General features: G+C 37.5%; 1 protein-coding gene across 1 annotated transcript; it reads right to left on the bottom strand.

Annotated features, from left to right (window-relative positions):
• Positions 1-1,907: 1,907 nt before the first annotated feature.
• Positions 1,908-6,501, bottom strand: LOC106323015 (ubinuclein-1-like). Its single transcript, XM_013761180.1, has 14 exons — positions 6,094-6,501; positions 5,356-5,442; positions 5,132-5,224; positions 4,979-5,055; positions 4,740-4,875; positions 4,367-4,654; positions 3,829-3,916; positions 3,628-3,740; positions 3,468-3,551; positions 3,229-3,354; positions 2,827-2,955; positions 2,682-2,729; positions 2,483-2,593; positions 1,908-2,384 (listed from the first exon to the last, which is right to left on the bottom strand). Exons 1-14 carry the CDS (start codon positions 6,346-6,348, stop codon positions 2,028-2,030), a joined length of 1,992 nt encoding a protein of 663 aa, XP_013616634.1. The 5' UTR covers positions 6,349-6,501; the 3' UTR covers positions 1,908-2,027.
• Positions 6,502-14,660: the final 8,159 nt, after the last annotated feature.

Here is a 14,660-nt window from a genome sequence, read left to right as displayed (position 1 = left end):
GCTTCGTGGTGATTTTGGCCTTCTGTTGATTATTCTTACTCTAACCCGCTTTCTTGGTTCTTTGCATTGGTCCTTGATCACGCTCATTTGTGTTCGAGGGATTGCTTTATCTGAAGATTATATTTCTACATTTTACCTACTTTTGATTGTTCTGGCCAAGATACTCTATGATAAAGTGGGATAAGTTAGTTTTCGTTCTTGATCGCCTTTGAGCTCTGGACCTTTATTGAGTTAGTGTTTCTTTGGCATTTTTTTTCTCTGGGATTATGGTGGTTTTATGTTTAAATTATGTGTTCTGCTTTAGTTTGGTTAATATTAAGATAAATAGATACTTGTAAATGAAATAATAGAAAATAGTAAAAAATAATAAAATAACGAAAGTTTATGTTATTTTTAGCTGCGAATAAATTAAATATTTAAAGTACATTTATATTTTTTACTTATTTCTTTATTCGTTTTGCAATTTTTTGAACAATAAAATAGATTAAAATATATTAGCAAAATTCAAATGATGATGGTTAGTGTGAGAAGGATTAGATAATGTATAATTAGAAAATAGTGAACCAAATTGCAATAATCTAAAAGAAGAAGGATCTAAAATGTAAAAAGACAAAAAAATGACACGTGGCAGCAAACCCCCCTGCCACTTGTCGGAAGAAGGGAAAAAGTCTACTTTATATATAAAGATAGTTATATAAAAATTTAAATATATGACTGCCGTTAAAATATATACCACTATATATATATATATATATATATGTTTTACATCAATAGTGGTATATATTTTTAACGACAATCATATATTTAAATTTTTATATAACTATTTAACATAAAATAATTTTATAGTTTACATATCGTAATAAATCAATTGTTTCAAAACGTCACATGTATTTGTCGCTTCTTATTATATATTTATATTTTTAGATTTTTATTTGATTATTAAAATAATTAATATATTCATAAAACATCATATTTAAATTTTATTTTTTTATTTAATTTATGCTAAATTTGACTCATACTTTAAAGTGTTGGATTAAATGATATTAAACACCCTAACTTTTAACGTGAGAGCTCGAATGCAAAAAATCACTTCGCTAATAATAGTATATATTTTTAACTAATTTATATATTTTATTCATTAATGGTATAAACGATATTAATCACTTTAACTTTTAACGTGAGAGCTCGAATGCAAAAAATCATTTCGCAAATAATAGTATAGATAGATTTAGTTAAAAGATATTTTTTGTATAATAACACAATATATGTTTATGAATTATCTTTTTATTTTAAATTATAATTTATATTTTCGATAATTCCTATTATTATAAATTGTAATCACTTGTTTTATAAAAAAAATCGTTTTTATTTTTAACTAATTTATATATTTTTATTCGTTAATGGTATAAACGATATTAACCACTCTAACTTTTAACGTGAGAGCTCGAATGCAAAAAAATCACTTTTCAAAGGGTATAAACGATATTAAGCACTTTAATTTTTAACGTGAGAGCTCGAATGCAAAAAACCACTTCGCAAATTGTAGTATAGATTTAGTTAAAATATATTTTTGTATAATAACACAATATATGTTTATGACTTATCTTTTTATTTAAATTATATTTTTTTTTTATTTTCGATAATTCTTATTATTATAAATTTTAATCACTTGTATTATCAAAAAAAAATTGTTTTTATTTTTAACTAATTTATATATTTTATTCATTAATGGTATAAACGATATTAACCACTCTAACTTTTAACGTAAAAGCTCGAATGCAAAAAATCACTTCTCATATAATAGTATAATAAATATAGTATTAAATAAATCGTTAGTGTATAGATTTTCAACGAAACTATTTTCAAATTCATTTTATAGTCCTATTTATTGTTTTTAGTAGGACAAATATGGGATTAAAGAAATTATAACTAGATGTAAAATTAGAAGCGAAGGCTACAAAGACAAAGGCTAGAGCCAAGCTTTGACTACCAAAGAGAAAGTCTTAAGAGAAACTAAGCCTGAGTAGTTAGCTTGGCAGGTTCAGATTCAGGTCCGGTGGAGCCTGTGTTTGTGTCTGCTGCTTGGGAGCCAGAACAAGATGTTTCTCTGTGGATAGGTGAGATTCTTCTACATTCTTTTCTGTTTTTCTTCTGCCTGCCTTTGCTTCCGTTGAGCTTGAGGCTCCCTTTCGTTTCTCATGTTGCTGCTTTGACTTGTCACGGGACAAGTCCACTGTAATTTGGACTACGGACGTGGTGGTTGCGCTTGGGACAGTACCTGATGTTTTATCTCCACTACTTGAAGCCTTGTCGGGATAAGCAGCAGTACCCTCTGATTTTGGTACAACTTGGGTCTGTTTCCTCTTCGTTATCTTCGCTTGATCCTTCAATTAAAAAAAGGAGCTGATGAGTGAGTGACCACACTCAGAGAGATTACCGAGATCATGGAAACAAACAAACAAACAAGCAATTTCTTAGATACCATCTCCTTCCCAAGATCTCCATTCGATGCTCTCCGCCTTTCCTTTGCTCGGCAAATAGCACGCTTGATCCCATGATTGTCCATTAACCTCTTTGGCCAGAGTTCAGCTAACTGGAGAGCAATAAAAGAATATATACAAAAGAAAATCATTTACAAGTTTAGAAGAATGAACTTGGAAAGCAAAAGATAAGGAGCTTACATTTGCATAAAGCTTTCTGATCTGTGGACCTGCATCTTCATCCAATCCCTAGTATTACCAAAAAAAAAAAACAGAGCACAAACTATGTTCACACTTCAAATGTTGGATCTAATCAGTTGAAAAACATTGCCAAAAATGGAATTACATCAACGAAGATGTCATATAGGTCACACAATTTGTCCTCCAGCGCCGCATCCATGACAAACTTCTTCTTCGTAGGTGGCTTTTCAACATCCTGAAAATCGTCTGATGTTCCAGCTTCTTGATTAGTTGCCTGTGAAACAATTTCATAAAAAAACAAACGTTACAAAGAACTGATAGACCGACCCTATAACAGAATACCAGAGACAAAAGAAAACAAGTGCTTAGGCCAACCATTCTCAGACAGAACTCTGAGTATTATGCATTCATTTTATTGACAATGGGATGTCTAAAATCCAGCAACAGAGACAAGAACTTAAGTGTATACGTAAAACATTGTATAAGAAACCCATTTGAAAATAAGATCAGTGAAACTAGTAAGAGTAAAAGAGAGAAGAGAGGGAACCTGTGATTCCATCAATGGAACTTGTGTTTTTAACATCTCAATAACTTCATTCTTGATAAGTTGAAATCTAGTATCTTTTTCTCGATTTGCAGTGTCTTCGGAATCAATCATGATTTTCAAGTTCCTCTGTAACAATAAGCATTGCTAAACCATCAGAACTCAAAACTTATAACTACTCTTAATCTCTTATACAAGGGATAACAAGTCTCTGTATACATGGGACAGAGGTGATTTATTACCTTCAGCGATCTAACTTGTATTAGGTGCCCAACAATGCTCATGAGACGATTGATTAACTCTCCTGATACACTCCCTCGGCTCGCCTGCTTCAATAAAAGACTTTTTTACACACCTGAAAGATTATTTTTAAAAAAGAAGAAACATAAGAGTTTTGATCACCGCAAGCCTAGCAACTTTGGCAAGCTTCAATTTCACGTTGCTTGGCAATCTTCTCTTCACTGCTTGGGATGAGGTATCAGCATCTTGGTTCTCAGTGGCAGCAGGAGGCCTTGCTATAATAAATTGGACATTTCAGTTTGCTAAATGGTATTAAACTTGCCATGCATGAAGAACACAAGTGCTTGAACGGTTGAAACTCACATTCAGCAACCACCTTCTCCAATTCTTTGAAGGCTTTCTCAAGTGTGGAGGAGGTCTTAGGCCTGACAGTATTAGAACCCCCTCTTTTCTGAATAGAGAAAAGGTTGGTTACAGCAGGATTAATATAAAAAAAAAATAACAGTTGTGAAATATGAAAGAAAACCAATGTTCTTAAAATCCGATTTATACGATTCAAAAGCTAATTCTAACCAATTTGAAATCGTTTAAACCAATATAGATTGGTTTAAAACTGTTAAATCAAGCAAAAATTTAGTACAAATTTATCAATTTTCTTTTGTTTGTGTATCTAAATTTTATAATTCATCAAATAATTTTATTAGTAAATTCAAAAACTAAAATAGCTTATATAAATAAAATATACATAAAATAAATTAATAATTCGTTAAGGCGAATAGTCTCGATAGTACTCTATAGAGCGCCTAGCGATTTTTTGAACATTGAGAAAAGCTAAAGTCTTGTTTATACTTAAGATAGCTGGAAAATTACTTACTGTTATTTGAACAGATTGTTTGCTTACCGTTGCGTTGCCCAGGTCATGAGTGCCGTTGTTTTCATTCCGACGGGCTACTGTTGATTTAGCCAAACCATTTGGCTGTGAATCAGATTGTTGATGAGTACCTTTGTTGCTGCACTTCAGAAGAAGAGCGCCAGAAGATTCAGCTGCCTTTGACTTTGGACTTGTGGAGTTCCTTGGCTGAAGATTCGCTTTATCACTATGCTTCACATTTTCCAAAACTGAATCCTGCACTGTCTTTGAATCATTGGACTTTTTCTTCGGAGAGGGCCTAGAGGCAGCTGCTTGATCCTGGATTTTCACATTCATATATTCAATCTTCTGAACTGGAAATCTTTAAGGATTCGAAAATGTTATTTGGAAACAATGGTACTACCTTCGCCCCAGCCGTCTTAGCAATCTTGGCTTGTTTTCTGGATGCATCAGCAACATCTCCGCAAGGTTTTGCTGACTCTTTCCTTTGCCTTTTCTTTGGTTTTTGGTTCGGTATTGCTGTAGTTGTTGACGGTTCACTGATGTAAAAAGGAATCACAACTTATATAAACTGGTAAATGGTAGATTCCATTGCCTATTTGCAACAACATATCACCAAATGGAGTGTGACAAGAAACTTACATCAGCTCTAACTTTCCGCTATTGACAAAAAATCCATCATGTTTAATTTCCGCATCATCAACTTCAAAATACTCATCCTACAATGCAAAACAAAAACATGATGTCTCAGCTATCAAGATACACTTTGATCGCATCAGAGATACTTATACTAACCAATTCAACGTCATCAATGAATGAATCTTCAGTGTCATACTCATCATCGTCAGGAGCACCATCTAACTCTTCCCCATCACTACTATCTCTCCCCTGAAATTCATTTACTGAAGTAAGCATACAATATTCAGAAAATTGTTCCTGAGTAAGCAATGAAACATTCATCTAACTCGTATGGCTAACCAGTAGACAAAATGGTAAGAAGATATTAAGGACTCATATACCATGTAGAGCCTCTCGATCTTCTCTATAACAGCGTTGAAACGATTAGAATGAGGTTGGTCAGCCGTTTCACCTTCCGCTGGTGGACCCTGCATTATTACACATATATATATATATATATATCAATAAAGCCCTATAAACTGATTCGATCCAAATCGTATGCACATAAAAAAAAAAAAATAACTTAAAAGAAAGACACAAACATCTCCTATTTCCTTCAGATGAAGAGAGCCATCACCATATATATTCTTTTGCATATCATAATCTTCACTCATATGGAATATGGCTACAAATCTGAACCAAATTCTTTTCTAGATCAAATATAACTGATATTGTCGAACTGTACTCAGCAATGCAACCGTAATCACATGTCGAACCGCAATTCAAAAACTAGACGGAAAATTCAGTATAGACTGCAGTATTCTTAATTTTCAAGAGTTTTCTTTGCTTATTGAACCCCTAGAAGCAAACTCAATGCCAAGGAGCACTGCCAGCACAATTCCTCATATCCACACACACAAAAAACAAAAAAAAAAAAAAAAAAAAATTCCACGAACCAATAACAAAAGAATGATCCGACAATCAGTTGCGGTTCTGTCTGGGTAAAACAGAATGTCCCAATTCAGCTACCATGAGGAGACAAGACAAAGCTTTGGTCGAACAGAGACAACGAAATTAAAATCTCGGACAGATGCATATGATTAATATACGAATGTAACAGCTAAAAAAAAAAAACTCACGGGTGCAATGCGAGACTCGAGATTAGGGTTAGCATTAGGAGGCGGGTCAAGGCCCGAATCAGACGAACCAATCCCCTTGCTATTGCTAGCTTCCTTCATAAGCTTCTTCCAAGAAACGTACGTCGTCTCCCCTTGTCTTCGCTCCACCTTCAGTATTTTCCGATCACCGGCGGTTAATAGCTTCGGCGAGGAGGGCTTCGATGATTCGCCGGGAGTAGAAGCGTCGTCTGTTGTGGTGGGGTTTGCTTCATCCATTTGGTGAATTTGGGTCGGGTTGGAGACGCGGATCGGAGTCAGAGGAGAAGATTTTAAGGAAGGGAGATTGAAAGGAATTCGAGACGAGAGAGAGAGATTGGAACTGAGAGGAGGAAGGTTGCGCGGGATAGCCCAGCAATGACGCTTTGCTTTTTTTTATTTGTTCCTCGTTTATTTATTATTTTTATTTTTTGAATGAAAATACACAGTAGTGTGTTGAAGAGGACATTATGGTAAAGTGGCTCTGATTTGTGGCTCGTGGGTTCGAACCTTCCTAAATCCAAATCGGATGAGAAGTGTGGACCAATAGGCCTTGAGAGCATGGTTAGAGACCCTAATAGGTTCTAATGAATAAATTATTAGTTAATTTTGTGATTTGAAAAGTTAAAACCCTTGTTTCTCTAATTAATTTTTTCATTTTCCAATGGGAGAACCTCATTGAGGTTCTTAATTTTTTTTTTTTAAGTTGAATGATTTGAAAGAAAATGATACATAAAAATTAAAATAAAAATGACATAAAAACTCATAAAATCACAAACACACAGAGTTACAAACTGCAAACACAATACGACGTCAAACTGAAACATAACATTAAACGATAAACACAGACACAAACTTAAGCCACAATATTTAGCAAAGGCGCCTCTGCGCTACCAAGTGACAGGAGCGTTACTTTCAGGAACATCACTTGCAAAAACCAACCAAACATTGAACTCCTAAGACTCAAAACGCTGAGAGAGGACATGAGACAAGAGAATGACTAGCTTACCCGGTGAAGGAAAGGAAAGGAAAGAGAACAACATTGAGTTTGTTCCTAACGAGTAATATGTTCCATTATTAAGAAGAGAAACAAGTTCAGAAGTGATGTTAAGAGCGACGTGGAATCAGCAAAAGAAGTAACACTTACAATACGACATCAAACTGAAACATATCATTAAACCATAAAACATACACAAACTTAAACATTCACAAACTCAGACCTTAAACTAAAACAGAACATTAAACTGAAACATATCACATACACAAACTCAAACAGATGTTCCTCCTCTGTCCACGCCACTAGAGTCACGCAAGTAACACATTCACGCATATGCACCTCCATACTTTCACTCTCTTGGTCTGATGAAATGATCAAGAACTCTTACAGATGATTCAGAACATCAACTACAATCTTAAAGACAAAGAAGGGGCTATGTACGTTTAGAAAGTGACATTCAATATTGAGTTGAACTAAAATGTACTAAGATATAAACCTTACACATGTATAATATAACGTAAGACTTTACAAGATCAAACACGATTGAATCAGAACATCAACTACAATCTCAATGTTCATATACCAATCAATACAAGATGAAAGCTCATATTGCAATCTGGAACACAACAACACAACTGAATCTAAACGCCCCCAAAGACAGAACCACATTTACAGATTCAAAAGGATAAAATGCAAAGAAAGCACAAATCTAAGACGAGGAGAAGATCGATCACCTGAGTGGAGAGAGGAGACACAAGGAGATCTTCATACCATCAAATCTGGAAGTGAAACTATCAGAGATCACAAATCATACTATCAAATCGAGAAGTCAAAGTGTCAGAGAGATACCTTCACAAAGTTTGATCTTTGTCTCCAAACCTTGATGTCATCGTTCATGATACCAAACTTATCAGATTGGATACGTAGAGCTTGGTTCCTGTTTCGATTCCGGAAGAAGAACATGTTCTTACTAACCTCAAAGCTGATGGATTTCTTGATGTAATCGTAGTAAGCATTGGTGTCGTCGTAAGGAGAGTTCCCTGTATCCTTCTTCTCATCGTCCTTCTTCGCTCGCTTTGAGTTCGTCTCCTTTTATAGAGGAACAGAGAAGAAAGCAAATGTCGAAATATTCTGTATATTACGTTGAATGTGATTACATGTATATATACAAGACAGGAGATATCTTATCTCAACTAACTTCCTAAGTAATCATAACAGAACAAGAGTTACGGAGAACTAAGTTATCTCAACAATCAAATCATATTCCCTAAAGTATCGGAATATATTCCAACACCCCCCTCAAGTTGGAGCATACAAGTCTTGAATGCCCAACTTGTTTTGAAAACATTGAAACTCATATCTTCCCAGTGCCTTCGTGAACACGTCAGCCAACTGCGCCTTTGCAGTAACATGAGAAGTGGCAATAATTCCAGCAATTATTGCATCCCGTATGAAATGACAATCTAGTTCTATATGTTTTGTTCTTTCATGGAAAACAGGATTGTTACCAATGTGAAGTGCAGCTTTGCTGTCGCAATATAGCCTCATCGGTTGTTCGTGCTTGACCCCAAGCGCCATTAGTATCCTCTTGAGCCATATCAGTTCTTTTGTAAGATAAGCCATCGCCCTGTATTCAGCTTCCGCAGACGACAGGCTGACCGTATGTTGCTTCTTCGTCTTCCAAGATATTGGTGAGCTGCCTAGTTGAACAAAGTAGCCTGTGATTGATCTTCTTGTTACTGGGCAACTAGCCCAATCAGAGTCTGACCATCCCGTTATTTGAAAGTTGCCATCTGCGCGCAGAAGGAGTCCTTGCCCCGGTGTGCCTTTCAGATATCGAACCACTCTAAGAGCAGCCTGCCAATGATCAGCGCGTGGAGCTTGCATAAATTGAGCTAAGATATGGACCGAGTAAGCCAAATCAGGCCAGTTACACCAAGATAGATCAATCTCCCTACTAGACGCCGATACATCTCCGGATGCTCAAGTAGTGGAGAGTCGGAGATAGCCAATTTATGATTTTGCTCCATTGGAAATGTAGCCGGCTTAGAGTTCGTCAAACCCGTGTCTTGAATGATCTCAAGTGCATACTTTCTTTGACTCAAATACATACCAGTCGTGCTTCTAGCCACCTCAATGCCCAAAAAATACCTCAAAAGACCTAAGTCTTTCATCTTGAAACATGAGGACAAGTATGTTTTGAAGAACTCTACTGCAGCAGGTTGATTACCTGTTATTATCAAGTCATCCACGTAGATGAGAATCTGAATTTGAGTGGAACCCTTCCTATATGTGAACAACGAGTAATCTGAGAGACATTGTTCAAAACCATAAGCTTTGAGAGATGTAGAAAACTTTTCAAACCAGCATCTCGGGGCCTGGCGTAGTCCATACAACGATTTGCGCAGACGACACACCTTCGTCGAGTCCATCGACTGAAACCCTGGAGGGAGTCTCATATACACCTCTTCATGAAGATCACCATGCAAAAAAGCATCATGTACATCCATTTGATGTACATTCCAACATCTTTTCGTAGCCACATCCAAAAAGAGTCTAACTGTACCCATTTTGGCGACTGCAGCAAAAGTCTCTTTGTAATCAACTCCCTCGACCTGTTTATTCTCGAGAGCTACCAAACGTGCTTTGAAGCGTTCGATCATTCCATCAGCCCTATACTTCACAGTGTAGACCCATTTACACCCAATTGCGGTCTTTCCCGGTGGTAGATCAACAACATCCCAAGTTCGGCTTCCTTCTAACGCGGTAATCTCTGTTCCCATAGCATTTCTGAACCGTTCATCCTCAACAGCTTTCTTGTAAGATTTCGGAGGAGTAATCTTACCAGTCGAGACCTGATATGCTGTATGTCGCGCTGAGAATCGTCCGTAGCTGACATAGTTCGAGATCGGATACATCAGTTCCTTCCCATTCGATGAATTTCCTAGTAGCCGAGTCTGGGCCGAGTTTGTAACGAAGTTTTTCAGCGTTACCGGTGGTTGTCGTCTCCGTTGGCCACGACCAAGCTCCGGTTCCAGAATTGTCGCAACAGCTGTCTCGCTTGTTCCTATCGCCGGTTGCGATGTCGAAGAAGAACTTGATTCCATAGCTGGTTGGGCCGTAGTTGGTAGTATTGGAATAGTGGGCCTAGCGGGCTGAGCAGGAGAAACTTCTCGGCCCAAAGTTTCATTAAGTTGGGTGTTTGTATTTTGCGGGTCGTATTCTTCATACATATCAGCACCAGTAATGGATTCCCATAGGATGGGAGCTGCCGTGGCTGTAACTTCATCCCTCTTCAAATCCTTATAAGGAAATTTGTCCTCATAGAAAACAACATCTGTGGAGACCCAGAATTCTTGTTTTTCCAAATCAAATAACCTCCGACCCTTTTTGTCGTAAGGATAACCCATAAACACACAACGTCTTCCTCGAGGTGCGAATTTATCCCCCTTTGTATCCTGATTATGCACATAACACAGACTGCCGAAGACTTTGAGGTGATCGTATGTTGGCGGTGTTCCATGAATCTTTTCGTAAGGTGTAAGTCTTCCTAGAATCGGAGTTGGGGTCCAATTGATCAAGTAGCATGCGGCAAGAATGCACTCGCCCCAGAATTCAATTGGTAGATGCGCCTGGGACCGAAGAGCGCGAGCTATGATGAGTATATGGTGATGCTTTCGCTCGACTCTGTGTGGAGTGCCGACACAAGACGTCTCGTGTACAATGCCTAGTTGCAAGAAATGTTCTTTTAAGCATAAGAATTCAGTGCCATTGTCGCTTCTGACGGTTCATACGTTTGTGTGATGTTGTGTCTGAACCATCGACAGAAATTTTTTCAAGTGTTTTGGTGCTTCGGTCTTGTCTTTGAGAAGAAAAATCCACACCCCACGAGAATAGTCATCAACCAGAGTCAAAAAATATCTAGCACCAGTAAACGATTATGTTCTGTAAGGACCCCAAGATCTGTGTGTATCATATCAAAAACCTTCAATGTTTTATTGATACTAACTGGAAAACAGGATCTTGTTTGCTTTGAGCGGAAACAAACATCACACGCCTTATTGAGAAAAACAGAACTAACTGAACTAGAAACATCAGGAAGTGAGCAAACAACTTTAGCAGCATGATGTCCCATCCTCTTATGCCACAACTTATAAGATTCTTCATCGTCTGTTATAGCTGCAGCCGCATTCTCCATGCTGCGTAAGCGGAATGCTCCAAGCTCCCTCTTAGCCGCTCCAGTCACCATCCTCGTAATGCGGTCCTGGATAATCAAGAAATGATCAGCCAACTGTACAACACATCTATTCTCATCCATAAGCTGACCAACAGATATCAAGTCCGAAGGCATTCCTTCAACATAAAAAACAGAGTTCAACACCATACCCTGTCCAATTCTGAATTTCCCTTCTTTTACTGAAACCCTCTCTCTACCAGCAGCCAAAACTATCAGTACCGGTTCCATATCTTTAATGTCATTGAGAATATCAAGCTTGCCCGTCAAATGATGGCTTGCTCCAGTATCCAAAATCCAGGAAGGAGTAGAGGACATACCAGTTAAAGTTTCAGTCGTGTTGGCTTGACTCTTCCCCGCATTTGCGTTGAGGATGTTCATGATTGACTTCCATTGTATGTCACTTAGACCAGTGACACCATCACGGTCTTTGTCAGTGACCACTTAGTTTGCCTGCTCCACTTGGTGGCGCCCTGGTAAGAATGCCACATTAGCAGATACTGTCGCACCACACCCTCTTCCATAACCAGTAGAGGAAGAACCACGACCTCTCCCTTGTGTAGACTGTGCGCGTGGCCTATCTCCCCACCACTCTGGGTAGCCTATGACAGCAAAACAACTCTCCGAAGAGTGGCCGGTGCGGTTACAGTGTTTGCAGAACGCCAACTTATTGGAATCATCAGGACGTCCTCGACCTTTGGTTTGAAATGCAAAAGCCGTCACAGGAGCCGTTGAAGTATCTTCCTCCAATTTGTGTGCGGCTCTCAAGTCTTCTTCTTGTCGCACCATATTGTACACTTCTTCCATCGGCTGGAGTGGTGTGCGTGAGACTAGAGAAGATCACACCGTTCGAAAGTAGTCATCATCAAGACCATACAAGAACTGGTGAACCTTATCTTCTTCACGATCTTTCTCTTGGAGCGTTCCAAGATCACAAGTACAGTTCCACACTTGCAAACATGTAGTGGACGGTAGCTTGCCATGCTGTCCCAAATGCGATTGAGTTTCCCAAAGTATGCCTCTATCGCCAAACCCCTTTGTTTGCAACAAGCTCCGCCTTGATCTGTTGAATGCGAGGTCCACTGAGCACCGAGAACCTCCGTTTCAGATGATCCCACAGATCCTTAGCGACATCTCTGTGAGAAATGTTTGATCGCAGTGCTGGTTCAATTGTCATTTTGATCCAAGACACAAGTAGTGCTTGAATCGTCCACCAATCCTCCAAGTCGGGAGAACCGTCATCAGGTCGTTTGATAGATCCATCAATGAATCCAAACTTCTTGCGAGAACTGAGAGCCGTCCTCATCCCGCAAGCCCACTCATCATAGTTCGTACCCTTCAGTAAAGGATGCGAAATCACAGCCCCGGGATTGTCCGTGGAGTGCAAGTCATATGGCAAAATTTTCCTTTTCACTTCCGTTGTTGTCGTGTTCGCGTCAGTCGCCATCGTCGTTGTTTTGTTTCAGAGATCGAAAGAAAAAAAATAAAAAGAAAAGATGTCCAGGCTCTGATACCATATAAAGGAATAGAGAAGAAAGCAAATGTCGAAATATTCTGTAATTACGTTGAATGTGATTACATGTATATATACAAGACATGAGATATCTTATCTCAACTAACTTCCTAAGTAATCGTAACAGAACAAGAGTTACGGAGAACTAAGTTATCTCAACAATCAAATCATATTCCCTAAAGTATCGGAATATATTCCAACACCTTTGAAGTCCCTTATTGGACTCTGCGGCGACGATTGATTTTTTGGTATTAGATTCGGAATCGGAATGATCCAGAAACTGAATCGGAGGCTGAGGTGGTTTTACCAGGCGATTGTAAATGTGGAAGAAGGAGGGTTGGGCTGGTCGTCTTCTTCTTCCCCTGATGAAGAATCATTAACTTCTTCTCCAGCGGAAGAGCAACAGCTAGGAACGACGACGACCAGATTTCTGATAAAGAAAAAAAAAGCATCGACAAAGAGAGAGACGACCAATACCAAGGAGGCACGTTAGGGGTTTTTACCGATTCCAAAAGCTCTATATTTGACAGCGGTTCTCTTGTTTTTTTTTTTTTTGATTTATTATTATTTTTTTAGAACCCCTACTAAAAGCCCTCTGATGGAGGTGCTCTGACAGCCCAAAACAATTTAGGAGTTTCTACAATTGCTTTTTTTTTTAGTTAAATATAATTTTTTTTCTGTGTAAATTGTATCAAGTAAGATCAATAACTAATTTTTTTTTTTTTATAAAAAGACAACAAATTAACATTGTTTTACTTGAGTAACTTAAATATGATGAGAAAACATAATTTAATTATAACAAAAATAAGAAAAATAATTAGTCAAATACTAATATTTTTTTAATATGTTTGGAAATTCTAAAAAGTCATTTTCATGAACCAAGAAAATTACATAAAATGATTTACTAACAATTGAGAGATCCTAACAATTTTCTAGATTCACTCAAAATCATACATATATATATATATGATGTTAAGGTCTGTGAAAACTCAATTCCTTCAAAAAATTTACTTATCTTTTTCAGTCGATGTGCATTTTGCAATGTATCTTACCTTATATATTGATTTTGTAATGCAACTACTAGAGCGGCAGAACAATGCATTCATGTTTAAAGCATCGTGTTCGTTATACATAAGAGGTTGCATATGTATAATGATTTCTTCTACGAAAGAAAAGCAAATACTTGTTCTCCAAAACATACACGATATAGCTCTGATGGTTACATCACATTAATATTAGACAAAGAGAATATTAGTATGGCCTATGTATGGAATGGGTGGTGCATTAATTATCAGCATAATGTAAGTCAAATAACACGTTTTTTGTGTTGGCCTGTGATGGACGGTGAAGGAGGTGCTTTTGTCAATAATTATGGCTTTCTCACGTCCAAGCTTCTTCTATAAAAGGAGAGCTAAGGTGAAGAGCAAAACATCCCAAAACAAGAAAAAAAAAAAAAAAATTTTTACAAAAAAAAATCTTTTTTAAGAAATTACTCGTAATTTCTGAGTGTATTTGGGATCGGGGTGTGAGTTGTGAGCTTGTAAAAATTCTCTGGTTAATAATAAAAGATCTGTAGCAGGTCCGGAGACGTAGGCAACATTGGCCGAACTCCGTTAACAATTTGGTGTGTGTGCCCTCTTTCCCGATCCCATAAATTCTGGCTTTCCGCAAAATTTGACCGCGTATTTCCTAACAACTGGTATCAGAGCTTGAGTTGCGGTGATCGGTCAAATTTTTGCGAAGTTACTATTCACGTTAACAGTAATTCGTGAATAGTGAATTTTGTCGGTAACATCGGTTTGTCGACG

Source organism: Brassica oleracea, chromosome C2 (assembly GCF_000695525.1).
Source record: "Brassica oleracea var. oleracea cultivar TO1000 chromosome C2, BOL, whole genome shotgun sequence".
Lineage (NCBI taxonomy): Eukaryota > Viridiplantae > Streptophyta > Magnoliopsida > Brassicales > Brassicaceae > Brassica > Brassica oleracea.
This window is presented reverse-complemented; position numbering and strand designations above follow the sequence as displayed.

What these genes read in the sequence shown, in the direction of transcription:
- LOC106323015 (XM_013761180.1), bottom strand. Translation starts at nt 6,348, where the DNA reads ATGGATGAAGCAAACCCCACCACAACAGACGACGCTTCTACTCCCGGC. An exon ending in TACAAGTTAGATCGCTGAAG is followed by an intron (nt 3,355 to 3,467) that starts GTAATAAATCAC and finishes TTATTGTTACAG; the next exon opens with AGGAACTTGAAAATCATGAT. An exon ending in TCAGAAAGCTTTATGCAAAT is followed by an intron (nt 2,594 to 2,681) that starts GTAAGCTCCTTA and finishes ATTGCTCTCCAG; the next exon opens with TTAGCTGAACTCTGGCCAAA.